We start from the raw sequence: 18,754 nt of genomic DNA on the forward strand, positions 1-18,754 counted from the left end.
CCGCGACCCGTGACATACCCGCCACCATCCGTCACCAGCTCCGAGAGAGAAGGACGGTTAAAATGCACAGCGACCTCCCCGGGACCAACGAGGGAGCGTGTCTGGGTTTTAAGGTTGCTAATGCGGGAGTGAAAGGGGATTCGCAGACTCACTTTGTCTGTGTCCTGCAGGAAAAGCCCAGCCAGGGTCTGAAGGGTTGTGAGGAGCGCCCCAGCCGTGAGGATGCAGACTGGACGCCAGCAGGACCAGGTCTGGCGTCTGCCTCTCCTATCTCTTCTCGGCAGCTCGCCTCTGACCCTCGGGTGGAATCTCCGCTCTGCCCACCCCTGAGCTCACAGCCCCAGACCCAGACTGCAGTTTCAGAAAGTGACCACTCCGTAAAGTAGTCATTTTTTATTTCTAATTTTTGGCTTGCAGGATTTGTCAGTTCCCTGACCAGGGATGGAACCTGGGCCCTTGGCAGTGAGAGCATGGAATCCTAGCCACGGAACTGCCAGGGAATTTCCTAACATGTTTCTGTATGCATGTATGTAGTCTTGGCCACACTGTGCAGCACATACGATCTTATGGGACGATCCCAACCAGGGATACAACCTGTGCCCTGCATTGGAAGTGCAGTTTTGCCCACTGGACCACCAGGAAAGTCCCTCCCTAAAATATTTAAATCAGTGCTATCCTGAGACTTGAAGTCTTCAAAGCTCCCATTTGGCCAAATACATAGTTCTCTAAGTAATAATGAGAGATCATTCAACAATTACTTTTGACAAGATGTTCTGGTTCTGGCCATGGTTCTGACATTCAGCAGGTCGGGGAGGCAGTCCCTGGGAGCAGAATTAGGAGGCAGCTTGGTGGGGTGACGTCTGGTATACCTGAAGTGGGCCCCTTGGTGGGTGGCAGTCCTAAACTGTCACATGCCACCTGCTGGAGGAGCAGGAGAAGGGTCCATGTCCTGAGCTGTGTTTCCCGGGTCCTCAGGCCACAAAGGAGAGTGGACCTGAGACAGGGGTGAGGGGACACAGCGGACGCCAAGGTGAGGCCTGGGAGGAGGGGGTGGAGGGCTGGTCCTCAGGGAGGGAACCCCAAGGTCTGCTCTCCCTGGGTGCCCCAACTGGAAAAGACACGGGCTCACCCAGACTCGGACCAGGACTTAACAGCAGGTACAGCCTGGTCTCGGCTTGTGGAGGGCAGGTCATGGGACTTCTCAGCATCCCTCACTGCGTGAGAGCCAGTTCCTACGAGAAATGTCCTTGGATGCTATCTCCATACAGCCTATCGGCTGTGTCTCTGGGGACCCTGACCAATACGCTGCCTGTGTGAGACGTGCATGTGAGCGGCGTGGCCTGGATTTCTCAGGGAACATAAAAGTGATGCAAGAGACTCCCCTCTGGCCAGCTGCTGGGCGTGGGGCCACTCGCTGCTGAGTTTGGCAGAGGTTTGTTGCTTTTGCTGAGCAGTAGCATAACGGCGTCATTGGTTAGTAAAGCAATCCGTATAATTCCGGCCTATGCTCTTTATAGACACTGCCTGGTGGCTACTCAGAGCACTCGGGTGATGCTCAGACGGCTGTGCCATGTGCATTGGCAAAGCACTGGTGGGTCCTTTCTGCTGCAGTTTTCAGGCTATGAGCACAGCCCTGCCGAGCCCGCCACACACCGCGGGCCCTCAGGAAGGCCGGCGCAGCAGCGCTCCCGGGGACCAACCACCCCGCAGCGACTCACCTGCCACCTGCAGGATGCCGTGTCGGGCCACGTCATAGAAGGGGTGGTTCGTGCTCAGCTCGGGGTCCGGGCCAGCCGGGGGCACCACGGAGGGTGCCGCCGAGGGCCTTCTTGCGGCACCCAGGGCAGCGGCTTCCTCCTCATCTCTCTGCAGCTCTGCAGCAGACGGCAGGGTTAGGGGAGGGTCACTGCATTCCTCAGGAAGGAGGACAGCGAGGGAGCCGTCTGAGGCCTTTTAACAGGACACGCACCTCGCCTTGCTGTGCATCCACTATGCGCCCACCCTGTGCACCTACTACATGCCTACCTCTGCTGTGCACCCACTATGTGCCCATCTCTGCTGTACACCCACTATGCACCCACTCAGTGTGTACCCACTACACGCCCATCTCCGCTGTACACCCGCTACCTGCCCACTTGCTGTGCACCCACTATGTGCCCATCTCTGTTGTACACCCACTACGTGCCCACTCGCTGTGCACCCACTATGTGCCTGTCTCTGCTGTGTACCCACCACATGCCCAGTAGTGTGTACTCACTATGTGCCCACCCGCTGTATGCCCACTTGCTGTGCACCCACTATGTGCCCACTCAGTGTGCACCCACTATGTGCCCATCTCTGCTGTGCACCCACTATGCACCTGCTCAGTGTACACCCCATGGAAAGAGTAAAATGAGTAAAACGAACCCGGGGGCTGGCTGCTGTCCTCCGCACTGACAGCAGGGGTAACTGAGGCTCAGAGGAGAGAATGACCCTGGGGTCACAGGGTGTGGCCTGAACCTGATTTCCCAGCTCTGAATTCTGACTTGGGCCCTTCCTGAGAGATGCTGACACCGGTGGCCGGCAGGAGGCCGTGGCTGGGGTGAAGGGCAGTAGCTGGGGTCCCTGTGCCACGAGGCAGGAAGAAAGGGCTGCCTTCCGAAGTTTAGTTTTAGTACAGAAGGTTCCTTCATATGAAACAAATCCAGGTTCCTTCAGAAATGTTTTCAGTTGGAAAAGGAGCAGGAACTTCACATTTCGGGTGAGGGCAGACTTCAGTCTCCAGGTACACTGGATGAATAGTGTGACCACGAAATTTCATTCTACCCAGAAACCCACGATGGGACCTCGTTTGGAAACAGTGTCTTTAGAGACGAAATGAATTAAGGTGAGGTCACATTGGATCAGGGTGGACCTTAAATCCAATGCCATGTCCTTACAAGAAGAGGAAAGGGCTCCCCTGGTGGTGCAGTGGTTAAGAATCCTCCTGCCAATGCAGAGGACACAGGTTTGATCCCTGCTCCAGGAAGATCCCACGTGCCTCCAGGCAATTAAGCCCGTGCCCCACAGCTGCTGAGCCCCTGCACCTCAACTACTGAGGCCCACACACCTAAGCCTGTGCTCCACACGCGAGCAGCCACACCAACGAGCGGCCCACACACCCTAACAAGGAGTGGCCCCTGCTTGCCGCAAGTAGAGAAAGCCTAAGAGCAGCAGTGAAGACCCAGCACAGCCAAAACTCAAAATAAATAGATCTTAAAAAAAAAACAGAAGAGGAAAGGACACAGAGCCCCAGAGAGAAAACCGCCAATCTCCTCCTGGGACGGGGCTGGAAGAGAGCATACTGTACCTATTTCGGCCAGCTCCTCCAGGTCCAGCCCAGACATGCTCTGCTGGGGCGTAGGGCAGCCCGGAGGCACCTTCCGGACGCCACCTCCTGAGGATCCTTCCGATACCCTGAGGGAGAAGCACATTGAATCGGCGAACGTTTAACGCAGGATTGCCAAGCGTGAGGAATAAAGGAGCACCTTTCACATGGCCTGCTTGCTCTTCAATTTCCCTCTTTGACAAAGAAAAAGCAGCCACCTCCTAGTCGCCTAGACCTCACGTCACTTTCGTGTTTGGCTTTCAACCTGCCCAGCGCACCCCCTTTACCCCCGACCCGTGGGAAACTTGCCCCTCGACGAACCACGTGAGGTCCTGAGAGCTGGACCCCTGGACGGTGGCATCCACCTATATCTGACCTCATCCTTTGCAGGTCCTGCCCACTGATGAGTGCACGTGGACAGGGCACCCCCTGCCCAACAGCCCCCTGTCCCAGGAGAGCAGGACAGAGGGCAGTGGAGGGGAGAAGGGATGTGGAGAGAGAACAGCACCTCCAGGGCCAACACACTTCGAGGACAGCATCTTTGCTTCTTCACCACCGCCTCACAGATTCACACGCTCACTCCTGTACCCGCTTTACAGAGAGGGCTACTGAGGCTGGCAAAGATCACTTGGAGCAGCGCATGGCTGCACAGCAGGTAATCACCACCAGCTAAGAGTTCGCCACCTGGTTATTCTGTGCCCTGGAGGCTAATGCAAAACCCGTGCAAGTCTTTACGTTACTGTCCGAACGGTGGAATATTATGGTACATAAAAAGGAATGAAGTACGGACACCTGGTACAACATGGGTGATCCTCGAAAATATTATCCTAAGTGAAAGGAGGGCATGGAACCCACTCCAGTATTCTTGCCTGGAGAATCCCCATGGACAGAGGAGCCTGCCCAGCTGTAGTCCGTAGGCTCACATAGAGTTGGCCACGACTGAAGCAACTTAGCACGCATGACAGAAGCCAGACCACAAAAGATGGCATGAGTCCACAGAATGAGTCCATTCTAGAAAAGTCTAGAGCAGGCAGACCCACAGAGACAGAGAGTAGGCCACTGGGTACTAGAAAGTGGGGGTGGGGGTGGGCAGAGATTAGGGAGGTGACAGCCAAGCAGAATGGACTCTTTTTGAGGTGAAGAAAATGTCCTAAAATTGACTATGGTGATGGCTGCCCATATCTGCAATTACACTAAAAACCACAGAACTATAAACTGGTAAATTATATATTTTGTGAATTATATCTTAGTAAAGGTGTTTTTAAAACTGAACAGTGCTAGGTGAAAATGGCATATTCAGTTTGGTCTAACTTTTGAGTAGTGAAAAGAAACAGGACATTGCTTTTTTATTTATTTATTTGTACTTTGTCGTGCCTCACGGCTTGTGGGATCTTAGGTTCCCTGACCAGGGACTGAACCCGGGTCCCGGCAGTGAAAACTGGTGAGTCCTAATCGCTGGACTGCCAGGGAAGTCTTCAGAACATTGTTTTTAAAATGCTGGCTTCTCTGAGTTCTAGAATTAGGATTTATAAATCCATTTATTTTTCCACGTTTGTCCCTCTTTCATGTTTGCAAAAGCCTGTATTACACTTAATATAAGGTTAAGTCATATAAACTACATTAATAAGGTTTTATGAATACAAAAACATTTTAAACCTTGATGTCTTAAAAAAAAAAACAAAACCCACTTAGTCGCTAAGTGCCATTTTCCATCTTATTTTACAGATGGGAGAACTGAGGCAGAGATCCGGGAGCCAGCCCCTGAAGGGCAGTGCTGTGGAACTCCAGGCCACTGGCCACAGATACAAAGAGCAGAGGGTCGGGGTGGGGGGCAAGGAGGGAGAGGCCAGCCCCGTGTCCAGGGGGACCCCTCAGAGCCAGCTCAGCGAGGCTGCACCTGCCCACTGTGGGGGAGAAGTCAGAGTCCGTGCTGGTCTGTGACAGCTGCCGATGGTCAAACACTGCAATCTAATCTAAAGTGAAAAAAAAAAAATCTGTATGCCCCAAACCCCACAGTTGCACACACGCAGCAGAGTGTGTGCATCCGTGTGAAGAAGGGCGCGGGCTGGAGCATTCTGACCGCAGCACTGAAACAGCCCCAAACTGCGAACGGCCCGAGTCCACAGACGCTGAAGGCAGCTGTCGGTGTGGACGCGCGTCTCAGGGCGGAGGATGGCGTCGGGTTATTTGGAGAACGTCTTTACGCTCAGATGCTGGAACAGTCAGCAGGGGAGGCGGGAGGGCTGTATCACCTTCTAGGAGTTCAGCTAAGAGAGAGAGAAAGACAGAGAAAGCCCATAACGGATGGCACCAATTTCCAAATCAAGGGGAAAAGCATGTGTTTTCTTAAAAACAGCTGGAGACGGAAGGAGGGCAGGTGGGAGAAGCCCTTGCCTGGCTCCATCACCCCGTTTGTCAGAGAACAAAGCTGAGGCCCGTGAGGCGCAGTGGCTCGAGTCACTCAGGGCACCTCCCGGGACTCCTGTCTCAGTCGCGCTCTCCTGACGCAGCTGAGCCTGGGGTTCCCGCGTCTCCCCTCTGAGAGCTCTCCACAATCTGGGGGCCACGCCACCAGGGCCGGTTTCCTGGCGCCATTTCAACCAGGCTCCCTCCGGCCCCCTGCCGCTGTGAACCCTGCCAGCTGCTCCCCGGGGGGGCACTCTGCTGTCCCAGATGGCTGGGTGGCTTTGCCAAGGGTTGTGCCCTCTCTGGGCCGAGCCCAGCTGGCTGTGGGTGGAAGACCCTGGGCAGGGCACAGGGGGAGAGCCCGTGAGAGGGGGAGGGGTGGGAAAGAGGGGCAGAGATCCCAGGAACAGGGGGGTGAGGGCTCATGGGTCCCTGGCACACCCTTCTACAAGCCCATCTTCTCCATGTCGGGAACATAGGGCTGCCTTCCAAATCCTGCCTTCCCCAAGCTGGGGGGGGCCTGGGAGGGCAGCAGGGGTGAGCCCAGGCCTGAGCCCCTGTACCCAGGCCGGGCAGGGGGCCCTCGCCCCGCCATCTGCAGTGAAAGTGGGAAAAGAAACTCAATCGTCTACACCCACAGCTCTGGACCCGCCCGGGCGGCTGGTCTGCTAGGAGCCCTGGCAGGGTGAACCTGGTCACCAGAGAGCCCGGCTGCCTGGCACAGGGACCTGGGGGGCTGCAGCCCGTCCTGTGGGGGACTCGGGGCCACCCTCTCATTCCACTAACAGCTCATGACAAGCGGGAGGGGCTCCCGAGGTTTGAAGATGGGAGGGGGGCACCCTGTCGGCAGCCCACCCTGAGCGCCCGAGCTCCCAGCCCTGCGTGTCCACCTTGGCAGGCCAGCCTGTTACAAACAGCTTGAGAGCAACCAGCTGAGGGCACTGGGGGGAAGCCGGGCACAGGGGTGCCTGATTGGAAACCCAGGGGCTGCTTCCTGGGGGCCTGCCCACCGGGGGAGGAAAGATCCAGAACATTCTTGCTTCAAAGCCTCGCAGGAGGCACTGACACCAGGTTGAGCCACCACGGGGCCCCAGGCCTCCCCCTTGGCCGCCAGAGTAGTGGGGTGGGGGGAGCTCTGGTCAACCCGGGACCCCAACCCTCCGGGGCCAGGAAGGCTTTGTTTTCCCTCCAGACTCTGCTGCAAAACCCAAAGTGCTTGTCACTCCTGCTTTTTCCTTTGCAAGCTCAAAACCTTCACCCGGCCGCCTATCTCAAACAGCACAGGCAGCGTTATCCGTTTTGAAGTTTGGGCACCGGGGCCTGAGCGTGTCACACGTAATCCACGCTTTGTTGTGGTGAGGGAGGGCTGGGGGGAGGGTAACTGTTGGGCTGAGCGGGCCCCGCAGGCCCATAGCTGAGGGAAATAGAAGGCTCACCTGCCGTCGTGGGCTGCTCCCTGGGCGTGGATCAGGGCCCGGGGGCCCACCTTTGCCCCCTGCTGCATGTGCTCAGGGGGACCCCACCCCATGTGGGACGGACACACGGCCAGGGCAGGGGAAGGAAGACCCTCCCCCAACCCACCCCATGCTGCCCAGGCGATCCTCAGGGAGGCCAGCGTACTGCTCCCATCAGGCCCCGCACAGCTGCTCTCCAGGCCCAGGAGCCCCACGTGGCTCTGATGGGTCGAGAAGGCCCTTGGAGCTGTGGGTTCTGCACCAGCCTTGTGATGGTTGGTTTTATACGTTAGCTTGGCTGGGTTACGGTGCCCAGCTGTTTGGTCAAACACCAGCCTAGATGTTGCTGTGAAGGTGTTTGTGGATATGATTAACATTTACAATCAGAATCAGAAAAGGAGTACGCCAAGCCTGTATATTGTCACCCTGCTTATTTAACTTCTATCACCCTGCTTATTTAACGTCTATGTAGAGTATGTCATGCGAAATGCCGGGCTCGGTGAATCACAAGCTGGAATCAAGATTGCCGGGAGAAATACTGACAACCTCAGATGTGCAGATGAAACTAGTAATGGGAGAAAGTGAGGAGAAACTGAAGAGCCTCCTGATGAAGTGAAAGAGGAGAGTGAAAAAGCTGGCTTAAAATGCAACACTCAAAAAACTAGGATCACAGCATCCAGCCCCATCACTTCATGGCAAATAGATGGGGAAAAAGTGGAAACAGTGATAGATTTTATTTTCTTGGGCTGCAAAATCACTATGGATGGTGACTGCAGCCACGAAATTACAAGATGCTTGCTCCTTGGAAGAAAAGCTGTGACCAACCTAGACAGCTTAATGAAAAGCAGAGACATCACTTTGCTGACAAAAGTCCGTCTAGTCAGAGCAATAGTTTTTCCAGTAGTCATGTACGGATGTGAGAGTTGGACCATAAAGAAGGCTGAGGGCTGAAGAATTGATGCTTTTGCAATGCGCTGTTGAAGACTCTTGAGAGTCCCTTGGACTGCAAGGAGATCCAACCAGTCCATCCTAAAGGAAATCAGTTCTGAATATTCATTGGAAGGACTGATGCTGAAGTTGAAGCTTCAATACTTTGGCCACCTGATACAAAGAGCTGACTCATTGGAAAAGCCCCTAATGCTGGGAAAGCCTGAAGGAAGGAGAAGGGGACGACAGAGGACGAGACGGCTGGATGGCATCACTGACTCAACAGACATGAGTTTAAGCAAACTCTGAGAGATACTGAAGGACGGGGAGCCTAGCATGCTGCAATTCAAAGGGTCACAAAGAATTGGACATGACTTGGTGGCTGAACAACAAACCTCACAAATGGACCGTTTCTCCTCGGTGGCAGGCGTCAGAGCACCAGCTCCATCACCCCTGGCCTCCCTCACCCTCCGCCTGGGTCCACACATGTCTCCTCTCCTCCCTGGGCCTCTCACTGCCAAGCCCTTTCCCTCTGAGCCGGGAATCACAAACCCAGGTTGGGGGACATGGGCGCTAAGGTGCCACCAGCATCGTGAGGCTATGCCAGCTGGAGCTGCAGACCAGGGGCATCAGCACACAAAAGAGGCTTCTGACCACGTGACGGCTCTGATTATAATTCATAGCAAAATGGTTTGTTGCTATAAAAATATATTTGCACATTACACAAATAGACTCTCACAGAAATTATCCTAATGCCGTAGTTACAAATTATCACCTACTTAGCTCAGGCAAACCAGTACCAGACCTAATTTGAGTGGTGCAGGCGATGTGTGGGGCGCACAGAGTGAGAGCCTACCCCCATATTTGCACAGCCCCACCCCCTGCTCAGGACGGGGGCGCTGATGAGAGGCTCTGTGCGGAGGGCAGGGTGGGCTCGAGGCCATCCAGCGCGGACCCCATATCGACAGGGAGGGCACCCAGGGAGAAAGGGGCTGGCAGGGTCCCATCAGGGCAGGGGTGCAAGTCCAGGCGTGAGGGGAGGGGCTGAGAGGGGGGCCACCACTAAGCTGGGACCCCAGGGTCTCGGGGTACACCCCATCAAGAGCAATTTTCACCCTTTTGTCTCAGCGATGTCACAGATTTACAGATACAGATCCCCACTACCCACTCTTCATTACAAACACCACCCCGGACGCTGGCGAGAAGGCAGATGTAGACTTCTCACAAGTAGCGGGGCCCGAAGCCGCTGGAACCCGGCACGACAGCTGGGGGAAACACCCAAAGGTGGCGACAGCAAGGTCCCAATGAGCTGCGACCTGCTGCACGACGTTGTCAGAGGCCTACCCGCAAGTGCCAGGGGCGCTGGGCTGAAGAGACAAGGTGGGGTCGGGTGGGGGTCTGCCGAGTGCTGCTGGGGCCGCCCACCCCCTCCTGTGGTTCTCGTAGACACCAGCCTCAAGCCTGGGGGCCGCTCCCCTCCCCAGCATCCCTGGCCCTGCCCTGGCACCCAGGTGCTCGCTCAGGCGTGCGCCTCTCACCTGCACGGCCCTCAGGGGCGCATCTCATGCCTCTGCGCTCCACCCCCGCTGTCTCTGCTCCAGCCACACAGGCCTCAGGCTTGAGCCTCAAACAGGCTGGGCTGTTCTTGCGTCAGGGCCTTTGCACTTGCTGTCCCCTCTCCCTGCAACACATCGCGACCGCAGGGAGTGAGCGATCCATATGGTTCCTGTTATGACCATTGGCTCAAGTCCAAGTCAATAATTCAGGCTGAATTCAAATCTGCCTCCTCACTGGTCCCCTTGGAGGTGGGATCCACAGGGATAAACCTCCCCTCCACCTTCAGATCCTTCTGTATAGGAAGATCTGGTTACAGTTTAGCCAGGTCAAATAAAGACTTTCCCTTTGGAAGAGAAGCTATGACAAACGTAGACAGCATATTAAAAAGCAGAGACAATACTTTGCTGACAAAGGTCCATATAGTCAAATCTATGGTTTTTCCGGTAGTCATGTACAGATGTGAGAGTTGGACCAAAAAGAAGGATGAGTGTCGAAGAACTGATGCTTTCAAATTGTGGTGCTGGAGAAGACTGTTGACAGCCCCTTGGACAACAAGATCAAACCAGTCAATACTAAAGGAAATCAACCCTGAATATTCACTGGAAGGACTGATGCTGAAGCTGAGGCTCCAATACTTTGGTCCCCTGATGCGAAGAGCCAACTCACTGGAAGAGACCCTGATGCTGGGAAAGTTTGAGGGCGGGAGAAGGGGACGACAGAGCACAAGACGGTTGGATGGCACCACCGACTCAATGGACATGAGTTTGAACAAACTCTGGGAGACGGTGAATTACAGGGAAGCCTGGAGAGCTGCAGTCCAAGGGGTCGAAAAGAATTGGACACAATTGAGCAACTGAACGACAATAATGCAGCCAGAGAGAAAAGCACCCCAAGTCCCGGGGGGTGATCAGGCCACCCGTACTTTCCAGAGCCAGGGACCTGGTTCTGCCCTCTCTGCGTCCGGTCCAGAGACCCCTCTGTACCCTGAAGTGTTGACCCCAGCCCCTGCGCCGGCACTGTGAGCAAGCAGAACGGAGGAAGAGTCAGGGGAACGGGCTCCAGTCCGGGTCACTCCTACTCAGGGGGCCTCCTCAGTGAGGCCAGTCTGCCCCCTCAGACCCTACTTCCCTACCTGTGAAATGGGCACAAACCCTGCCCTCCACCAGTGCCACAGTGACGATCAAATAAAGTCCAGATGAGCCATCATTCTGAACGGCTGGGCACTCCAGAGGCAGTGAACACTAACGGTCACCAGGGCTGTGCAAGCCAGGTGGTGATCAGAAGACAAGATTAATCTTACTCAGATCCTGATAAAAAATAACTTATTTACGGCCCAACTCTCACATCCATGCTGGAAAAACCACAGCTTTGACTCTGGACCTTTGACTATGAATATGGTCCATGACTATGGACCTTTGTCAGCAAAGTAATGTCTCTGCTTTTTAATATGCTGTCTAGGTTGGTCATTGGAGAAGGAAATGGCAACCCACTCCAGTGTTCTTGCCTGGAGAATCCCAGGGACGGGGGAGCCTAGTGGGCTTCCATCTATGGGGTCGCGCAGAGTCGGACACGACTGAAGTGACTTAGCATAGCAGGTTGGTCATAGCTTTTCTTCCAAGGAACAAATGTCTTAATTTCATGGCTGCAGTCACCATCTACAGTGATTTTGGAGTCCCCCAAAATAAAGTCTCTCACTGTTTCCATTGTTTCCCTATTTATTTGCCATGAAGTGATGGGACCAGATGCAATGATCTTAGTTTTCTGAATGTTGAGTTTTAAGCCATCTTTTTCCTTCTCCTTTTCACTTTCATTAAAAGGCTCTTCAGTTCCTCTTTGCTTTCTGACATAAGGGTGGTGTCATCTGCGTATCTGAGGTTATTGATATTTCTCCCAGCAATCTTGATTCTAGTCTGTGCTTCATCCAGCCCGGCATTTCACATGATGTACTCTGCATATAAGTTAAATAAGCAGGGGGACAATATACAGCCTTGACGTACTCCTTTCCCAATTTGGAACCAGTCCGGTTCTAACTGTTGCTTCTTGACCTGCATACAAATTTCTCAAGAGGCAGGTCAGGTGGGCTGGTATCCACATCTCTTGAAGAACTTTTCACAGTTTGTTGTGATCCACACAGTCAAAGGCTTTGGCGTAGTCAATAAAGGAGATGTTTTTCTCTCTTCCTTTTTCAATGATCCAGCAGATGTTGGCAATTTGATCTCTGGTTCTTTTGCCTTTTCTAAATCCAGTTTGAACATCTGGAAGTTCTCGGTTCATGTACTGTTGAAGCCTTGCTTGGAGAATTGAGCATTACTTTGCTAGCATGTGAGATGAGTGCAATTGTGCGGTAGTTGAGCATTCTTTGGCATTGTCTTGCTTTGGGATTAGAATGAAAACTGACCTTTTCCAATCCTGTGGCCACTGCTGAGTTTTCCAAACTTGCTGGCATATTGAGTGCAGGACTTCCATAGCAACATCTTTCAGGATTTGAAATAGCTCAACTGGAATTCCATCACCTCCACTAGCTTTGTTTATAGTGATGCTTCCTAAGGCCCACTTGACTTCTCATTCCAGGATGTCTAGGTGGGTGATCACACCATCGTGGTTATCTGGGTCATGAAGATCTTTTTGTACAGCTCTTCTGTGTATTCTTACCTCTTAATATCTTCTGCTTCTGTTAGGTCCCTACCATTTCTGTCCTTTATTGAGTCCATCTTTGCATGAAACGTTCCCTTGGTAATTTTTGAAAAGATCTCTATAGTCTTTCCCATTCTATTGTTCTCCTCTATTTCTTTGCACTGATCACTGAGGAAGGCTTTCTTATCTCTCCTTGCTATTCCATGAAAGTGAAAGTGAGAGTTGCTCAGTCTTGTCCGACTCTTTGTGACCCCATGGACTATATCTATACAGTCTATGGAATCCTCCAGGCCAGAATACTGGAGTGGGTAGTCTTTCCTTTCTCCAGGGGATCTTCCCAAGCCAGGGATCGAACATAGGTCTCCCGCAGGCAGATTCTTTATCAGCTGAGCCACAAGGGAAGCCCCAAAATACTGGAGTGGTAGCCTATCCCTTCTCCAGCAGATCTTCCCGACCCAGGAATCGAATCCGGGTCTCCTGCATTACAGGCAGCTTCTTTACCAACTGAACTATCAGGGAAGTCCTTGGAATATCACAAATTCTTAAGTAATCCATCAGCCCTCCCGCATACAATGCAAGCTGTTACACAGCTCCCCGACCTGGGAGCTCTGGGGACAAGGGTGGGAGCAGAGCCCTTCACAGCGGCCAGGGCCCGCAGAGGCCCCTAGAACTTGACCCCAGGGGGTCATGGTCCCGGAGGAGGTGCTTTCTGGAAGCCCCACACATGCCCCGCAGGTTCAAATCTTCCGCCCTCTGGCTTCAACCACCCGCAGCTTTTCTGTGGATGATAAATGCCCTGACCCAGTCCCCAGGAGGCCTCCTTTGTTTTCGTTTTATAACCAGGTAGGGGGAGAGAGTGGGCAGGTTCCCAGAAGGTTCTGGACTCCTGACCTGCCAAACCAGTTCCTTCTACGGAACAGCCACTGGCTCCAGCCGTCCAACTTCTTGTGCCCTGCTCTGACCAGGGTCACTGCAGAAAGAAGGGCTGGGGAACAGGTTCCAACCTAGCTCAGTCCCCACAGTCTTCCCTGGGTGTGGGGGGAGGGAGACGACTAGTCCTAAGAGGGGTAAAAGATGGATAAAGCTGCCACGCCGTGATTCAGGCACTCCATACAAATCACATTTGTTTCTTCCTCCCAGGAACCCCCTGAGTAGTTGACAGCACTGCCCGTATTTTACGGGGAAACCAGGGCGCGGGTGACCAGCTCCTGGCGAGCAACTCTTGGTCACTTGGCCGGGATGAGGGCTCAGGGAGGCAGGCACCAGCGGCAACTGTTGACCAGAGCACAGCCCACCTGCTCTGAGGCTCAGGACACCCTGCCTGCCTGGGAGGGGAGAAAACGGGGACCCAGGAAACTGGACAGAGGCCAGACCCAGCTGCCAGCAGCCCTGGGAGCCTCCAGGACTATGGCTGGGGCGGTGCCCTCCCCTGGGCATCTCCAAGGGCATCCCCGCGCAGAAGGAAACCTCCGATGTGCCCTGGGCGGCCAGGGAAGCCCCTGGATACACCCATCACATCTTCCTTGAGCATCAGTTTCAATCAAAAGATTGAAGGAAAAGTTAATTTACCTGAAAGGAAACTGAAAGCATTTCTTTTATCCCCAAGCTACTCTCACACAGACTTGAAGAGAAGTCACTGGAAGGCTTGGAATGTCATCCCCCAGGAGGCAGACCTCAGGGCCCTGGGGCTGCCCCTCCCTCTCCCTTCCCACCCGCTTGCCACTGGGGAGGGCGTGGACGCTGCTGTTGCAGCATGCTAGGCTCTCCACTTTCTGCCTGGCCAAGTGACCTCAGAAAGTCGTCTAAACCTCCCTGCCTCAGTTTCCTCATCTGTAAAAGGGGACAGTAACAGCCCCTGCTCGGGAGGCATGTGTGAGTGAAGAATAAGGCAATAAGTGAGCAGTTAGGGGACTTCCCTGGTGGTCCAGGGGTTAAGAACCCGCCTTGTAGTTCAGGGGACATGGATTCGATCCCTGGTTGAGAACTAAGATCCTGCAAGTCATGAAGCAACTAAGTCCGCGCACCGCAGTGAGATCCTGTGGGCCGAAAGCAAGACCCGAGGCAGCCAAAAGAAGAAAAAGCATGCAGGTAGGGCCTGAGAGCCTCAGCAAAGGTGAGTGTGACCTTCTGGGGAAGGATGGTCAAGGGCGTCACTTTACAGGTCAAAAGGCTGAGTCCCCAGGAGGGAAAGTGACCTGATCAAAAACTAGGTCCCTGCCTCCTCCTGGGGCTCCTTGTCCCCATCCTGCTGCTCCTGTGCCTCGGCGTCCCCACTGGTGAAAGAGGGTAAGGTCAGGAGGCGGGTGTGCCCGCCAGGCACCTCCAGGGTGGTGGAGCTCTTGCTGTCCCCTCTGTAACCATCCCTGAAAGCCTCTCTGAAAGCCACCATCCATGGTGTGCCCAGGACAGCCTCACATGGCACTGGCTTGTCAGAGAGATGCCAAGATCCATGGGATGTTTAGTCAAGTTTCCAGACCTCAAAACATCTCATTTCAGCACTCACTGATGGAGTGGCTGAAGATGTGGCATAGATAGACAATGGAATACTACCAAGCCATAAAAAAGAATGAAATAATGCCATCTGCAATGATACGGATGGACCAGGAAGGCATTCTGCTTTGTGAAGGACATCAGAACAAAAGACAAATACTGTTTTCACTCACTTGTGGCATCTAAATAGCAAACGAATATAACAAATGAACAAGCATCTCGCGGAGGTTGCATTTCAGTGACTCGGTGATATCATCCAAGTGCATTCCTACCGCCCGCACTGCCCAGGTATGTCTACCCCCACCTCACACGTGACTTATCCCCAGACAACCACAGCCCGCCAGCTTCTGTGTGACCTTAGTGTGCATACTCTTTCCTGCCTACGTCTCACCCATTTCCCAACTCAATGGTCACCTCCTCCAGGAAGCCCTCCCAGACCTCCCACAAGCCTCTGGCTTCCCTATGTCACACAGAGGCTTGACTCGGAGTCCCCCTTGGGCAGGGACTGCAGAGGTGGGCGTCCACAAGGACTAGATGGGTTCAGGCCTGTGCACTGTATCTGTCTTCACCCCTCGGTCCCTGCTCTGCTGCTGGCTTGAGAAATGGCTTAAAGTCACCGAGTTAAAGCAGAAACTCACAAACAAGAGCCTAAAACCGCCGACAGAGACCAACCAAAAGATATCTGGTGGTGAGTCTTAGATTTTGAGTTCTCACCAAGACAAACGTCAACGCCGCATTTCACGGACAAGCCGCACAGTGCTCTTTGGAATCCACACAGCCCTCTGCCACAAAACCTCAAATCTGTGAGCTCCAGGCAGTCAAAGCCAGGTCCCACCCCGCCCAAAACTCAGGAATTCCTCCCCGCCCACCCTGCTTCCTTCTCCCTGGGAGCTCTCCACACAACTGGCCAGGCCCTGGGGAACCCAGCGCTGTGGACAGTGGCCCTGGGCTAGGGTTTGCGAAAAGGGAAGGTAACCTGGGGCTCTCTCCGAAACTGGCAGTTTGGGAGGCTGATTTAACTTCGGGGCATATTAAGTCTTGTTGTGGGGAGGTGGTGGGGGTCCATCCCCTGTGACCAGCCAGCGGTGACCACCAGCTGGAGCCCCTGAGCCTGAAGAGACTCAGCACGTGCTCTGCCTTAGTCTTCTCATCTGTGAAGCAGGTCAATGGCTCCCAAGTTCGGGATGAGGGAGCTGCTGTGCGGGCGATCGGGGACCCCGAATGAGGGGAGGAAAAACGGGGAGGTCGGCGAAAGTTTGGGCTGAGATGGCCCAACCAGAACAAACCCAAACAAGCAACCAGAACAAACCCAAACAAGAAAAGGCGGGAGAAGCGACGGGGCTGGGAGGGAGGTGGGGGACGGGGTGTAGGGAGGGGGCTGGGAGGTGAGGCGGGGTCGGGAGGGGAGAAGGGCGGGAGCGGGGGATGCGCGCGCGCGTGGAAAACGGGAGGTGGGGTGTGCGGGAGTGGGCGAGGGGCCGGGCCGGGCTGGGGCGATCGCGGCTCCCCGGGTACCGCGCCCCGCTTCGGCGTGCCCGCCGGAGCATTGGGCCGGGCCTCAGAGCCCGCGCCGCCTGCCCGCCCAGGCCCAAGCGGGCTCCCTCCCGCGGACACCCCGCCGCCTTACCTGACGCAGCCCCACGGGCGCCTCACCTGGGCTCCGCGACGCCCGGCGACTCACCTGGCCCCGCCCCGGACGTGGCTCCCGCGAGGCCGCGCCCCTCGCGCCGCCCCTCCGGCGCCATCTCCCTGGAGCTCAGGACTGGAGTGACCCAGGGTCACCGTGAGTTACCATTTCTGCGCATGGGCAGAGCCTCTGCCCCAGCCCTTCGCCGCTGTTCGGTCGCTCAGTCGCGTCCGGCTCTTTGCGACCCCGTGGACTGCAAGCTGTCCAGGCTTCCCTGTCCATCACCAACTCCCAGAGTTTGCTCAAGCCCACGTTCATTGCGTAGATGACGCCATGACCCCCTTAAAGTGAAAGTGAAGTCGCTCAGTTGCGTCCGACTCTTTGCGACCTCATGGACTGTAGCCTACCAGGCTCCTCCGTCCATGGGATTTTCCAGGCAAGAGTACTGGAGTGGGTTGCCATTTCCTTCTTCAGGGGATCTTCCTGACCCAGGGATGAAACCTAGGTCTCCCGTATTACAGGCAGACGCTATACCATCTGAGCCATCAGGGAAGCCCTACTGATCCCCTGAGGCGGGGTGTCATATACTCAGGAAAGGCCCCTTAGCCCTGGAGGTGCCATTGAAGAGTCCGGGGCCCCAGGCAAGGGGAGGATTGGTCTTCTGATAGGATCGCATTCGAATCCAGAGGGCTTTCCTGGTGGCTCAAACAGTCAAGAATCTGCCTGGAATGCCGGAGACCCGAGTTCCGATCCCTGGGTGGGAAAGATCCCTGTAGAAGGGCATGCCAACTCCAGTATTCTTGTCTGGAGAATTCTGTGGATAGAGGAGCCTGGTGGGCTCCAGTCCATGGGGTCGCAGAGTCAGACACAACTGAGGGCCTAACGCTTTCGACTCTCATCCAGAGAGCAGTTCAGGAGCGGCATTCTAAAGGTGGATCTTTCTATCAGGCCGGGTGTCTGTCGCCCACCTTTCTGGCTGCAGCTCTGTCTCCACTGCCTCCCCGCCAGTCTCCCTGGTTTCTGAAGGTCAGTGCCCTCTCAGGGCTGAGTATGCATTTCTTTTCATCTCTACCCACTCCCCAGCCTCCGGCTTTCAAAACAGCCTATCACCAACTAAATGATGATCACCAGCTAACTCTCCTGAATCCCGACTCCTGTTTCTGGACGCCCACGTGACGTCTTCACGTGCAGAACTTCGAAGGCAGCTCAAGCCCCACACGTCCACCTGGACTCCTCTCCTGGGTGTCCCACCTCCTTCTCCACCAGACCCTTCCAAACCGAGGGTGCATCCTGGGCTCCCCTTGTTCCCTCACCCTCCACGTGTGGTCCTAGGATGAGCCCTGATAGCTCTTCCTTGAAAACGTGTCACAACGCCACCACTTCTCTCCACCCACACTGGTCCAAGTGGCCCAGGCCGCCAGCATCTCTCACGTGGCCCAGGGCAGCAGCCTCTTTACCCATGTCTTGGTTCTGTACTTGCCCCCTTCCCTGGTATCAACACAGCAGCTCGGGTGGGGGGTGGGGGGTGGTCCTTCCTGAGACTCTGTCCTGCCCCCTCTTCCCCTCCTCCTCTCGGGAGGGAGGGGGCACAGTCCCAGGCTGCCATGCATGGAAGGTGGTGTGGCTGCTGGCAGCTCTGGGGTTGCGTGTAGGGGGCTCTGTGGCCCCCAGTGGCCAGTGTCCAGCCGCCAAGACAATCGGGTGTATTGATCCTCCCCATTTCTAGGGGGCGGGGGCATCTGACTGCAGAGGCCACACTGTGGTATCACCCTCTGCCACAACATGGGCCTTCACCAGGGTACAGCAAGCAGTTCAGGACACTCCAGTTGGTGGGATGGGCTGGACTTTGCCTGGAAGTTTGAGGAAGAAACAATTCCTGCTCTGTCTTTCCCTCTCCCCGACCCTAGATGAATAAGCATGGTGCTCCTGGGATAGCAAGCAGCTATCCTGGGACCGCAAAGAGATCTAGGCTTGGGATAAAGCAGAGATGGCAGGGACCTGGGTTCCTGGTGACCCTGTAGAGCCCCTGGATCAAACCTGGCTGAGGCCCACACTTCCTTGGGCATCAATAGATTTTCTTATTGTTCAAACTAGTTTGGACTTTCTAATTCTTATGACCAAAAGTATCCTCTGATAAAACATTGTTATGCTTTTTAACCAAATTGCAAAGAGTTTCTCTCCTTATAGCGCTAGCAGAACAAAACCCAGGGAAGACCTGGGTGGCTGAGCCTGAGATACACGACCATTCCAGGGATAGGAAGGGGGTTAGACAGACCAAAACTTTATCCTCCCCAAGCTCAGGACAGCTTAGGG

General features: G+C 54.9%; 1 protein-coding gene and 1 long non-coding RNA gene across 7 annotated transcripts in view; both read right to left on the bottom strand.

The window, feature by feature from the left end:
* ARHGAP8 (Rho GTPase activating protein 8) overlaps positions 1–16,591 on the bottom strand; it is a 50,810-nt gene extending 34,219 nt beyond the window's left edge. For 2 of the 6 annotated variants that reach the window (XM_044940778.2, XM_044940780.2), the window contains exons 1-3: positions 16,468–16,591; positions 3,329–3,435; positions 1,719–1,874 (exon numbers count right to left, since the gene is read on the bottom strand). In XM_044940778.2, the coding sequence (XP_044796713.2) occupies positions 1,719–1,874; positions 3,329–3,435; positions 16,468–16,559 (355 nt within the window). In that variant the 5' untranslated portion in view covers positions 16,560–16,591. Of the gene's footprint in view, positions 1–1,718; positions 1,875–3,328; positions 3,436–9,671; positions 9,806–16,441 lie in introns of those variants that run through there. The other 4 variants (XM_006063293.4, XM_025282704.3, XM_044940779.2 and 1 more) reach the window with 4 other exon arrangements.
* LOC123333146 lies at positions 4,687–7,674 on the bottom strand. Its single transcript, XR_006550302.2, has 2 exons — positions 7,189–7,674; positions 4,687–5,613 (listed from the first exon to the last, which is right to left on the bottom strand). It is a non-coding gene; the product is annotated as an uncharacterized LOC123333146 (long non-coding RNA).
* Positions 16,592–18,754: the final 2,163 nt, after the last annotated feature.

Source organism: Bubalus bubalis, chromosome 4 (genome assembly GCF_019923935.1).
Source record: "Bubalus bubalis isolate 160015118507 breed Murrah chromosome 4, NDDB_SH_1, whole genome shotgun sequence".
Lineage (NCBI taxonomy): Eukaryota > Metazoa > Chordata > Mammalia > Artiodactyla > Bovidae > Bubalus > Bubalus bubalis.